The sequence below is a fragment of the Euprymna scolopes genome, chromosome 15, assembly GCF_053919585.1.
Source record: "Euprymna scolopes isolate OS-2025 chromosome 15, ASM5391958v1, whole genome shotgun sequence".
Classification (NCBI taxonomy): Eukaryota; Metazoa; Mollusca; class Cephalopoda; order Sepiida; family Sepiolidae; genus Euprymna; species Euprymna scolopes.
In genome coordinates, this window is record NC_136496.1 from 130,810,467 (window position 1) to 130,824,568 (window position 14,102).

The window sequence follows — 14,102 nt, forward strand, 5'->3', positions numbered from 1 at the left end:
CTGTGAGATAGAGGTTGCAGCGAAGAGAAAAGGACATCTCCCACCAGGTCACAAAGTCTATTTTGAACCCTATCAAGGCAGGACAAGTCCTTTCTAGCAGCTCCTGCCCATATGTGGCAACAGTATTTCATCCTTGGACGTATCTGGCTCTTATATAGATAGAGAATTGCATCAGCAGTGAGATATCTACGGGATCGATAGAAGGATCTGACCATTTTTCCAGCGGCCTTGGCAACAGATTTGATGTACGTATTCCATTTAAGATCAGGAGCAAAGGTCAAACCCAGAAGCCTGTAAAAACCTGAGGCCTCCCCAAGACGAGAGCCATTCATTTTAATTGATGCCAGATGGGGATCAGAACGTTGATGATGTAAAGATAGAAACTTGGTTTTAGATGCATTAAAAGTAACCAGCCACTCTTTTCCCCATTGTACAACGTGATCAAGATCAGAGGAGAGAGAATCGGAGAGAACTTGGTCGTTTACTGTCTTAGATGTGCTACCATAGATGGTAGTGTCGTCAGCAAAAATGTCTATGAATGATGTAAGGATGTGATTTGGAAAATCATTAATGTAGATCAGGAAAAGAGTTGGGCCCAGGATGGAGTCCAGCATTAATACTGTGAGCTTCTGATTTTCGCCCATCAACTACTACTCTTATGAACCTATCAGAAAGAAATGATTTAATAATTGAGAAGACATTTCCAGCTATACCATAGCTGGAGATCTTGTGAAGTAAACCTTTATGCCATACCCTATCAAAGGCCTTAGATATGTCAAGAGCTATTGCCCTAGACTCGTATGGAAGTTGAATTTCTTTTCTTTTTATGTACAGTGTCATAAAATAAAAATGGCAGAAGTAGGTGAGGAGATATTCTATAACTGCCCTCTTATATAGTTATATTATATAATTATCGTCTAATATAATTCAACGAAAATTCCACCATTACTGATCATCACAGTGCTGTCTCACTGTCTATCTAACACTTCCTAGAACTTTCTGTGGAACTCAATTAAGCGAGGCTACCTTTCATAACATAGTACACATGAGCGCATGTGAAAATATCAGCAGCAGCAAAGGATGGCTGGTTAGCAAAGAAATTAGCAGCAGCAGCTGAAAAAAGCACATATGCAAATTAGGAAGTGTGCGCGAGTTGGCATTACAAGAAAAAGAGAAAAAGGATAGCACGTGCTCGGGGAAAACAAAGTCGATGTCAAAGGAAATAGACGTGTAGGGTCTATGGCAGGAGGTGGCTAGCCGCGGCTGGTGTAAGGTCGAGGAAGAAAAGTGTACTCTGGGCGCGATGGACGATGGAGAGAGACTTTTAAGTGATGTCGAAATGGTAGATTAATGGTAAAAAAAACTTTTGTTTAAAAAGAAATTTGTTTGTAACAACAATGTTACACTCTTAGCACGGTCGTTCGCAAAGTCAAGTAACACCTACAACAAAAAAAATCTATGGTGCTCCTTTGTTTCATTCATTTCATGCAGAACAAACATTCGTCTAACTACAACCACTGTCAACAATTTTCCTTACTCTCTGTGCCTAAAAAGGAAACGAAAATTCCATGAGCAAAGTTTCATTTTCAAAACTGCACTTCATAAAACTGCAGAGTTGCTTCCCAGTTGACTCAAATATAGCCGTTTTCAAGTCCAATGTAAACAAGTACTTCTCGAGGTTTTCTCTTACGCAATCAAAGTCTGCTCTTTTCATCAATCGTTCAAATCCTCTCATAATATTGGTCATTATACAACTAACAATATCATTAATCCATATGCTTGAGTATCTGTTGGCCTTTATAAGCGATTAGCTTCCATTGGTAAAGCCTACTAAACATCAACTTAATTGCTTACCATTTAAAATATGTCCACTTCTCATAACACATATTTCTCGGCCAATCAGAGCGTTTGGCATCTCTTATCCGTTTCATTATCTCGTACTTCAATGTCTTTTCTGCTGTCGAGTCATCGATTCCATCTCTCCAGATCTTTGGTTGTTTTGCTTTCAACCTCAATTCACCTAACATGTTTTTGTCGATTAAAATAAGTGATAACTAATGCTATGATAACAGCATATTCTTTTCATTGTTTTGACTCTCGAGTGTGTATCCGTTGATATTTTACATGTTTTTATATAGAGTTATATGGTTCTCAGTTGATTAACTGTGTCCAACTGTGTCGGATATACACTCGAGAGTCAAAACAATGAAAAGAATATGCTGTTGTCATAGCCGTAGTGATAACATTCTAGATAATTATATTTTTTTATCTCAATTTTATGTACAGATACGTTTTCCGTGGCAAGAGAAAGAAGCTGTCACATAGAGAACGGTAGCAGTAATGAACTATTATGCTGTTGGCAGAAAGTTATGATGCTGTATTGAAAATAATCAAGATGGCTCGCATAGTGACCGTCTAGCAAACTACTTATAGTGTTTTGCCATAGAAGAAGAATCAAATATTGACACCAGCAAAACTACCTCTTTCTCACACTTCCTGCTTTCAAGTTAGGTTTATCTGAAGAATCAAAGACAAGAAATCTCATTCTAACATTAAAAAACAACTTTATTGGTTGTCTTTGTAGTCTGTTTAGTGAAAAAGGTTAGTTGTGGAAAAGTGTTCCTGTGTGGAGATGTAGATTACAGATTATACAGGCCTATTGAAATAGACAGGTGTGTGTGTGTGTGTGTGTGTGTGTGTGTGTGTGTGTGTGTGTGTGTGTGTGTGTGTGTGTGTGTGTGTGTGCGCGCGTGTGTGTGTGTGCGTGTGTCGAAATTATGGTCCGTAGCCATGATATATTACTTGTCTCCTGAAAGTAATAGAAACGTACATCACAAACCATTAGAGACAATAAAATAAAATACGTATTAGATACGTTTGAAGCCAAAACAACGCATTATTACAAAATAAACAGATATTTATTTTGTTTGAAAGTTTTATTGAAATTTATAAACATATTTCGAAAATACAGTTCATCATCAGTATGTTCTTCTTTCTTTTTTTTTTCCATGTTGTTGTTGGAGCAGAGAGTCAAGGAACACATTAGCCGTAGTGATAACATTAGAGACAATACTGTAGGATGAGAAAGAAAGCGCATTGAAGTCTGTGTGTGAAGACATGTTGGCTTGTTTGTATTCATGTCTTAGTCTGCTATTCTAAATCAAAACGTGGATTCCATGAACAAAGCTTCTTTCTTAGAAGTGCACGCCTGTGGAACTCTGTTCCGTCTGCCTGCTTCCCACCTGACTACAACTTGGATGTGTTCAAGTCCAACGTTAACAAATTCCTAATGAACCACCCCCTTAAGTAAACACTTCATCAAATCTCCACACTAACGCAATGTACTTGCAATAACCCTTATCCCTGAGTGGCTTCCGGGCCTTGATAAGTGGTGACCACTGTGTAAAAAAACAAAAAAACCTTGAGCCCAAAGGCCGGGTTAATTCTGTTGAATCCAAAGAGACAAGTCAAGTACAGTTTGGCTCCATAAGAATTTTTTTTTTTTTATTACATTTTCACCCCAAACAAGGCACATTGCCACTTTGGTGTAGGGGGTTACTATCAGAGGCAATAACTACTGGGTACTATGTTGCGATTTTGGCAGCAAGATGTCGGTTCACGTTACACTTGAACTTCTGTATGTCAGTAGAGTTGGGGAAGCAGTGGCCAGGAATGGAATTCCAGAGTTTAGCGATTCTGGGGAAGAAACTACTGGAGTAGAAAGACCTTTTACATCCAAGGATCTCTACTGTGTGGGGGTGGGATTTAGCTGCCTGTCGGGTTTGTCGAGGGTGTCTACGTCGTGGGGGCACAAGTGTCTGCAGTTCACCAGAGCATTTACCATTAAAATACTTGTAGAATAGGCAGAGGGATGCAACATCACATCGACGGGACAGAGGCTGAAGCTTAGATGCCAGTTCAGGGCCTATCAAATTTGCGACTCTCTTTTGAACCTTGTCTAGGAGCGAGAGACTAGTAGCAGATGCTCCAGCCCAAATGTGACAGCAATACTCCATACATGGGCGAATGGTGGCCTTATAGAGGTACAGGATACTTTCGGGTGTTAGTAGTTTTCTAGCACAGTAGAGAGAGCCCATCTTCTTTGCCCTGGCAACGCTTTCAATGTAATTGTTCCAACTCATGTTTCCTGTGAACGTTAGGCAAAGCAGTTTGAAAGATGTACTTTCAGATAAAGAGTCACTGGTCATTGCTATCAGTGGCGGAGAAGGTTTCTTGTAATTATTGAAGGAAACCAGTTTAGTCTTGGCAGCATTGAATGTGACCATCCATTTATGTCCCCATTCCACTACAGATTGAAGGTCATCCTCTACTGTTTTCGCCATTTCTTTAGATATATGTTCATTTGTTTTCCTGTCCTGCCTGTTATAGAGTGTGGTGTCATCAGCATATATACCCATCTCAGAGGCAATTTTGTCGGGGAGGTCATTAATGAATATTAGGAACAATAGAGGTCCAAGGATAGATCCCTGAGGCACTCCCGCATTTATATCATATTTAGATATACGACCATCGAGGACAACCTGGATTTTTCTCTTATCTAAGAAGGATTTAATTATGTTAAGTATTCTACCAGTGATACCGTATGATCTAATTTTCCTGAGGAGACCCTCATACACACCTTGTCAAAAACCTTAGATATCTAGAGCTACCGCTTTTCCCTCCCCCGCTTTGTCCAGTGAATGGTATATATGTTCAGAGATTACAGTGAGGATGTCTGCTGTGGAATGGGCTTGTCTAAATCCATATTGTTTGTCAGTCAGAAGTTTAGCATCTGTAAGGTGATGGACTAGAGCATGGTTAATTAAGGTCTCAAATATTTTGGCAAAAAGTGGGTGAAGATTAATGAGGTGATAATTAGATGGGTCAGTTCTTTCGCCAGAATTCTTGAATACTGGTACCACAGAAACAATTTTCCAACAGTCCGGAAAGCAAGATTCATTAAAGCATTTGTTGTAGAGTTTGGAGAGAACTGGAGCTACTTCGGCTGAGCACTTTTTTAATAGCACAGCTAGGATGAGATCGGGTTCACATGCTTTTGAAGTGTCAAGGTTTTTTATGATATAGCATGCACCTGAGCAGGGGTGATTTTAAAATCGTCTAGCGTGGCGTCTGTCTGCAAAGGAAAGTCAGGCAGAGGGTGGTTGCAAGAGTCCAGTGTGGAGTTTGAGGCAAACCGACTGGCAAGCATATTAGTCTTGTCGGTTGCTGAGCAAACAACCTCGTGATTGTTGGTTAGTGGGGGAATTGTTGATTGCCCATTATTTACTACACTGTTGTAGACTTTCCAGAAGTCACGCGTTCCTAATTTTTGTGCTTCTATGTGTTTTTTAGTGGTTTCAGTAAATTCTCTCTTAGCTGTTGCTATTTCTTTCTTAACGTTACTTCTAGCTTCTATATACTTATGTCTGTTTGAACTGGACTTATGTCAGCTAAATCTGTGCTATACATGCTGCCTTTGAGCAATGGCAGTTGCGCAAGTAGAAGTAAACCATTGGGGAGAGTGGGGCTTGCTATAAAATTTCCGCATGGGAACATGTGCTTCAATTGCCGTTTTGAACCATTCAGTGGTCTCATTTGCACACTGTTCAGCAGGAAGAGAAAAAATATTTTCCCATGGGGCATCTCTGATAAGATCTCTGATGGCTTCCCAGTCAGCCTTTTTATAATATCTCGTTGTTTTGAGCACTGGCTCTTCAGTCTTGGGTTTAGAGTTTAGGGCGATTTCGACCATTATCACTGCATAATCAGTATTCCCGAGTGGGCTGTCAGCATTTGTCATACAATCCTCAGGAACTGTGGTCAGAAACAGATCTAGAAGTGATGCGTGTTGTTCTTGCTGGTCAGGGAAACGGGTTGGAAACGTAACCATTTGTAATAGGGAGTGAGATATAGCGAATTTTGAATAGTAGTAGTAGTAATAGTAATAGTAGTAATAGTAGTAATAGTAGTAGTAGTAATAGTAGTAATAGTAGTAGTAATAGTAGTAGTAGTAATATGCAATAGTTGTGTAACGGAGCACAGACGTGCATATGTAAATGCATGCGAAATGATGTACCAATAAAAAGAAAAAGACTATAAAAAGGAGAAAGAGCACGTTTGAGAGGAGGATCATGTTAGAGATGTGGATTACGTTGGAAAGCACGTTAAAAACATGGGTGACGTCACAACCGTAAAAAGAAGTCATACGTGGCGAGAGAATGATGAAATAGATGGAATTGTAAAAACAAGGAGCTGAGTTATTATTTGTCCTATATTCTTTGCGACATACTTCGCTACAATGTATTGGGTCCTGTGTGTAAATGTGTAATGTTATAATTATAAGTTTCATTGCTTATTTATAAACCTACAGATTTTTTTATCTCTTTATTATTTTACAAGAACAAGCTTTCTATTTTGCATGAAGAGCATCTTGTAAGAATGTTAGGAATAAAATTAGTTTTACTCCAGACAAATAAAAAGAAAATACTTACATAGAATTCGATATTTTTCCTTCTTTCTTCTGTAAATACCCTGTTTCCCACTTGGCTAATCGACAGGCTGGATCCGTTCTGGAAGATAAAACCCCAAATAAATGTTTAGAAACAACTTGCTGGAAATAGCAGCAGCAGCAAATGTTGTATTTACATATTAACTCTTAATTAGACAAAATATCAAATCAGCAATTTCCTTCAACCATTCACAATGCAAGAAATATACTCTCCCGAAATTTCGTGCATACTATAAAAACCCAAACACAGCATTTTTCATTCTCTTTCCTCTTTTTCTTCCAGACGCTACAAATGTGTACCTCACACTCTCGCCTAAGCACTTTTGTGCCCTCAGAAGGCTCTTGGTAACTAGCAAACATGATGCAAGATGTTCATGGGCTACTGTGCGCTCATTGATAGCACATACACACAAGTTCATAGATACATGCACTCTTTTGCTAAAAATACAGAGGTAAACTAATAAGCTGTGCACACGTGTACAATATCTACTGATTTTATATGTACTGTGACATACAAATTTGCTGAAATAAGCACATGTATCCAATCTTTTCTTACAGACAAAATAATTTTTGTTTCACCAGAACGTTCTTTAGACTCTTTAAACACTTAATCTTTTCCAACCCTTGATTTTTGCTGTCTTAACAAATTGTTAACAAAAAATAATTTGTTTGCATAAACTTTATCATTCTTTCGTTCGATAATATCGTATCTTCAGCAAATTCATCTCATGATAAAAAAATGTTGATAACAGAATTAATAATGTCAAAAGTGTAAAATATTGAATGGTCTTTATTTTTGTCAAACACAGATTAAGTGGATTCATTCTTGTTATGATTTCTGTTGTGTCACTTAGTACAAAAATATCGGTACTTATGCAGAATGCTAAAATCGATGATTTGTAGACATATTTCAACCAGTTTCGTAAACTGCTAAAAAGTGCCGAAATGTGTTGCCAGTGCAATCGCAGCAGCCGACGATTGGCAAACGTGATAAAAACATATGGAAGAAAATTCAAAAAGATTTTTTTTAAATTGATAAAAGTCAACACAAATCTAATCGAGTTGGAATCGATACCTTCGTATCTTGAAGCAATTATTGAATTTTGTCACAAAAAAGGGAAACTAATAAATGAAAAAAGGAGAGTTGCCAAACATGTGCACATACGTGAAATTTTAAAAAGAAAAGAATTACTTCAAAGGATAAGTATGCTTGGAGGTGCACAGACACAAAAATAACCTGACCCAAACTGATTTGCAACAAACACAAGCAGAAATGAATTCTCGCGGCTGGAGATTTTGAAATACACTTTCTTCCTAGCATGTTCAATCAGAAGCCAGCTCTCAGTCATGTGACCGAGTTTATAAAACGTTAAACCAGCAACACACTCTCTTTCTTTTTCTCTTTCTTTCTGTCTCTTGCTGATAGCACACCCCTCTGTTGGAGCGCAGCTTCACACAGACCCTTTGGCCACAGGCTAGCATAAATACAACAAGCTTACATGGCTATCTCCACATGCAGTACTCTTTTTTTTTACCACAGGACTCTCTAATCTTTTGTCCCCATCCATACATGGACGCACGCTTCTACTACCAACTTCAACACGTATCCACTGAACATTTTTCTCTTTTAACAGGCTTGTATAATCATCAACGTCTTTACACAGAAAGTCTTTTAACGACTAACTCTTTCTTTTAATTCTTACTAACAAAGATAACCAATAAAGTTGTTTTAAATGTCAGAATGTCTTCTGTTCCATTTCCACAATCTTGAACAGAAAAACAACCTAACCATAACAGGAGTTTTGCTGCCACATAAATTCGATAATGTAAGTATCGACCAAATTATTCTCCAACCCAAACAGGATTGAAGAGAAAAAAAAAACAACTAAATAAACAAGTGTTCGCTACCAGTTGTTTTACCATATTTTCTTTGTAATAAAAAAAAATATTTATTCACAAAACTTGCCACACAATGAGTTTTTTTTTCTTGCTTTGAACTTTTTTTTTTTATCTTTTTTTAAGTTTCTTTCTTTCTATTGCTGTTTTATTGTATTTTTTTCAAAACCAAAAAAATTGGCGATAACTGTTTACTTGTATATTTATTTTTTCTTCTTAACGTTTTTAACGTTTTCCTAGCTTTTGACATTGACAAGCGTTTTCACTAAAAAAAATGTAACAAAATTTTTGTTGGGCATTTTCTGGCGATTTACATAACCTGTCGGAATATGCCGATGATAATGTGGTCTGTATTCTGCATAAATACCAAAATATCATTTCTTTGTCATAAATAAGATCAAACATCATTTTATTCATTCAAACTTTAAGTGAATCTTAGTCATGTTAGGTGTTATAAATAGAAAGAGACAAAGATGAAGATTGTTTTTTTTAAATAAATTATCAGAGCAGCCATTTTGACCAATTTTTGCTGGTAACAAAGTGTTGCATCTGTTCTAATGCTACACCTTATCTGTTTTGTCTTCAATCAGTAAGGAAGAGATCCTTCTAAACTGAGGCAATTTTCATTTTTGTCTCAATTTAGAGTGTCTCGTTTTGGGGAGCTGCATTTTTCATTAAAGATCTATGTTGCCTATTTGTCGTATTGGGGAGGCAAGTAAATAAAGACTAACTTGTAGCAGATAGACCATTGAAGGGAGGAGGGGGATAAATGAAGCAATGGCACTTTTCTGAATCCGAACTACTTAACCAATTATTACTATTTCTATGAAGAGTTATCTCCTCTTTAATAATTGATAGTTTGGAGAGAATATAGGTTGCTTTGCTGCCAATTTTTTTTTTTTTGTGGCAGTTGAGGCAGTAATTTGCACTGGAAATGCTGAGCCAACCATAATCGATATGATGAGTTTGTTGTCTAACCTTATCAATCAATATCATGATTTTCAGATGCCCATCTACATCAATATTATTACGATTTATCATTTGTCAGTCTATTATTTCGATTATTTGAACTATTTTTTAAAATTTATTTGAATATTTTTTGCATAACGTTTCAGACGATGTAACCTACAACATTCTTCAGGTGTCGATCTTATCTATCTTGGGAATCTTTCTACTCTTGAATTGTGTTCGTTACAGTTCAAACCTTTCTCGAACCCCTATGCCGTGCAGTACCACCGAAAAGGAACAACCAAACAAAAATAAATTCGATTCAGTATTTTTTTTTCTCTTTTAACAAAAGGCATTTATTACCATTACTTCCTAAACAATGTCTGCTTCTTTTTTTTTTTTTTTTTACTGTTCATTTCGCTTGTCATGAGATTAACAAAACCCCACCATCTCGACACCAGCTTAAAAGTCTCTCACCGCCACCACAGGGCTAAACGTCCATCTCACTTGACAGTGTTTTTCTTTCCTGCTTTGATTTCATGCTGGCATTAGTCAGCCATTTCCTGCCTTCAACTTTACACGCCCAGCACGGACTTTGCTTCTCCCTTGCTGTCTTTTCTTTTTCATTTCTTCTCACGTGCACACTTGCTAATTTGCATATTGCACAAACGGCTGCTGCTGCTAATACATTTGCTAGCCATCTATCTTTCAGCTGTTGATATTTTCACACGCACTCATACATGCTTTGTTACATGTTGAACTCAAGAATTCAGACGGATTTTTTGGCAATCTAATGCCTTCTTAGGAAAATAAAATAAATTTCAAACAAACTTTCCTTTGGTACTCATCCAATTTTATTCCAATATAAAAAAACATAATTACACAAAAACTTGTTATCATGTTAGGTTAAAAAAAAAAAAAGGCTGTACACCAAATTCATCTAATGCTTTGTTTTTAAAAAATCAAATCAAATCATTCCCATGTAAATTTTTGGAAGCCATTATCTTCACATGTGGAGAGGGGGGGGGGCTTCGTTAAGGCTGGCCAATTGAGTTACGTCCCTTTGGCATTGCTCTTAATGAAGGCCAAAATAGCCAATGAGAGAATTCAACAATCAATCCTTTTACAACAAAAGTACTAAATAAATTTGCATAACTTTTGGTGTACTGTTTTTTTTTTTTTTTTAACCTAACACGTAATTACATTATAAATTTTTTGTGACATTTTGTTTATTTTATTTTTACAAGCAGTTTTTAATATTGAAGTGAAACTGGATTCACTGTCGTGATGACGACGGTGGGATAAAATGGCTTTGCATAATGAAATAGAAAATAGTGTCTGGATTGCTGACATTTTGAATTATAAAACGATGATTTTGAAAGCAATATGAGATTTTAATAAAAAATATTTTTTGCTGCTTCTGCAGCGTTGTGGTCATATGAAGCATTTCTGACTTTAATAAAAAATATTTTTTGCTGCTTCTGCAGCGTTGCGGTCATATGAAGCATTTCTGACTTTAATAAAAAATATTTTTTGCTGCTTCTGCAGCGTTGTGGTCATATGAAGCATTTCTGACTTTAATAAAAAATATTTTTTGATGCTTCTGCAGCGTTGTGGTCATATGAAGCATTTCTGACTTTAATAAAAAATATTTTTTGATGCTTCTGCAGCGTTGTGGTCATATGAAGCATTTCTGACTTTAATAAAAATATTTTTTGCTGCTTCTGAAGCGTTGTGGTCATATGAAGCATTTCTGATTTTAATAAAAAATATTTTTTGATGCTTCTACAGCGTTGTGGTCATATGAAGCAATACGAGATTTTAATAAAAATATTTTTGTGGTCATATGAAGCATTTCTGACTTTAATAAAAAATATTTTTTGATGCTTCTGCAGCGTTGTGGTCATATGAAGCATTTCTGACTTTAATAAAAATATTTTTTGCTGCTTCTGAAGCGTTGTGGTCATATGAAGCATTTCTGATTTTAATAAAAAATATTTTTTGATGCTTCTACAGCGTTGTGGTCATATGAAGCAATACGAGATTTTAATAAAAATATTTTTGTGGTCATATGAAGCATTTCTGACTTTAATAAAAAATATTTTTTGATGCTTCTGCAGCGTTGTGGTCATATGAAGCATTTCTGACTTTAATAAAAATATTTTTTGCTGCTTCTGAAGCGTTGTGGTCATATGAAGCATTTCTGATTTTAATAAAAAATATTTTTTGATGCTTCTGCAGCGTTGTGGTCATATGAAGCAATACGAGATTTTAATAAAAATATTTTTGTGGTCATATGAAGCATTTCTGACTTTAATAAAAAATATTTTTTGATGCTTCTGCAGCGTTGTGGTCATATGAAGCATTTCTGATTTTAATAAAAAATATTTTTTGATGCTTCTGAAGCGTTGTGGTCATATGAAGCATTTCTGATTTTAATAAAAAATATTTTTTGATGCTTCTACAGCGTTGTGGTCATATGAAGCAATACGAGATTTTAATAAAAATATTTTTGTGGTCATATGAAGCATTTCTGACTTTAATAAAAAATATTTTTTGATGCTTCTGCAGCGTTGTGGTCATATGAAGCATTTCTGACTTTAATAAAAATATTTTTTGCTGCTTCTGAAGCGTTGTGGTCATATGAAGCATTTCTGATTTTAATAAAAAATATTTTTTGATGCTTCTGCAGCGTTGTGGTCATATGAAGCAATACGAGATTTTAATAAAAATATTTTTGTGGTCATATGAATCAATTCTTATTTTAATTTTAAGAGAGTGACATGAAGCGGAGGGATAATTCATTCTTTTTTGAGGGGAAAATGAAAGGGGAGAAATAAATGGCCGCTGTTATGTCTCAAGAGACAATGAATAACCTCTGTAATAGTTCCTGCACGTGTAATTGTGAAGCAAGGGTTGCATAATCCCTAACCACACTTATGAATCAGGACTGCCTGATTCCAATGACAAGGAGAAGTTCAGGATGACTAGAAACAATGCCAAGATAAATGGACAGCGCATACAGCACCTGTATTCCCAAATAGTCACCCATTTTAGTACTAACCATGCTCAACGGTGCTTAACTTTGGTGATCTAACGGTAATCAGTGTGTCATCATGATTATGTCATCTATAAAAATAAATACAAAATCGAATAAAACTTCAGATTACACATTAAAATTAAATTGATTTGAGATTAATTAAACATATTTTGATTTTTAAAAATACAATTGAACGAAGTAAAGTTTAACTAAATGAAAAAAGATTTTACACTGGGTACAATGATTATGTATTTATTTCCAAATTCCTCCCAAATGTGTAAATTATCTCCTCCTTTTATGTTACTCTTTTAAAGTAAAAACATAAATGTGATGCTATTGCTTGAGCAGAGCCTCAGTGCTTCATCGGTGTGGTTAGTATCGTGAGATTCAACCCCTAGGTCAAATGAGGTGGGATTGGAGCCGTCAGCTAATTGCTAAACTTAATAGAAGTGTCACTAGAATTCTTACAAATCCTAATTTTGTTGGCTATTCATCCACTATATGTATATATGTATATATGTGTATATATATATACAGTTGTGCCCGATATTATTCATACCCCCCTTGAAAATTGAGTTTATTAGGTGTAACTTTTGTAAGAATTTATTGTTTACGTCCATATTGATACATATTCTTAATAAACCTCTTCTGATCATTTTCGTCATTTTAAAATCTCGGGATACTTGTAATAAAAGAAATATACAGCTATTTATAAAATCTGCAATGTTCAAAAATAATCATACCCCCTTATTTTTTCAGTATTAATCGAGTTTCTGACTGTTTGTTTTCTGTTTGATTCTTATTTTGAATGCTTTTATACAACCTTTGATTAATTTCATTTCGTTTTTTGCATTTTTCAGAAATTAAAATGATATCAACTGAAAACCAATAAAAGAATAAAAATTATTAGAATGGGGAAGAAAAAAGAGCTTAGTAATGATCTTAGGACTAAAATTGTGAATTCACATAATGATGGTTTAGGTTACAAGTCAATTTTCAAGAAATTTGAGGTCCCTACAGCAACAGTACAGAGCATCATCAAAAAATTCCAGAGCCACCACACAACAAACAACTTGATTGGTAGAGGAAGAAAAAGGAAACTGTCTGCTAGAGCCACCAGGAATATTGTAAGAAGTGTTAATGCAAATCCAACCACCACTAATAAGGACATTTTAGAAAATCTGGAGTCTTCTGGCATAAAAATATCAAGGCAAACATTGCAAAGGACTCTGCATGAAAATGGTCTGAAAGGAAGAAGACCAAGAAGGACTCCATTGCACACCGGAAAACACCTTGCAGCACGTCTAAAGTTTGCTAGGACCCATGTGAATTCTCCAGAGTCCGTTTTCTCAAGTATTTTGTGGACTGACGAAACAAAAATTGAATTGTTTGGCCATATGGATGCTTCTTACGTTTGAAGGAAGAAAGGAGAAGCTTACAACCCAAAGAACACCATACCCACGGTGAAACATGGTGGTGGTAGCCTAATGTTTTGGGGCTCCTTTTCGGCTAGTGGTCCAGGTAGTTTGGTCAAGATAGATGGAACCATGAAGAAGGAGCAATATTTGGAGATACTCAAGAAAAACATTAGACAGGATGCGGAGAAGCTCCATTTAGGACCAAACTGGGTCCTTCAACAGGATAATGATCCAAAACATACTGCCAAAATAGTCAAGAAATGGTTTGAGGATAATCAAATTAATGTTTTGA

The 14,102-nt window shown here is 35.9% G+C and overlaps 1 protein-coding gene across 1 annotated transcript in view; it reads right to left on the bottom strand.

The window, feature by feature from the left end:
- Window positions 1-14,102, bottom strand: part of LOC145294148 (uncharacterized) — a 273,376-nt gene that overhangs the window by 174,041 nt on the left and 85,233 nt on the right. Inside the window, exon 12 of the mRNA XM_080141253.1 lies at window positions 6,492-6,569. Coding sequence (XP_079997379.1) covers window positions 6,492-6,569 — 78 coding nt within the window. The remainder of the gene's footprint in view (window positions 1-6,491; window positions 6,570-14,102) is intronic.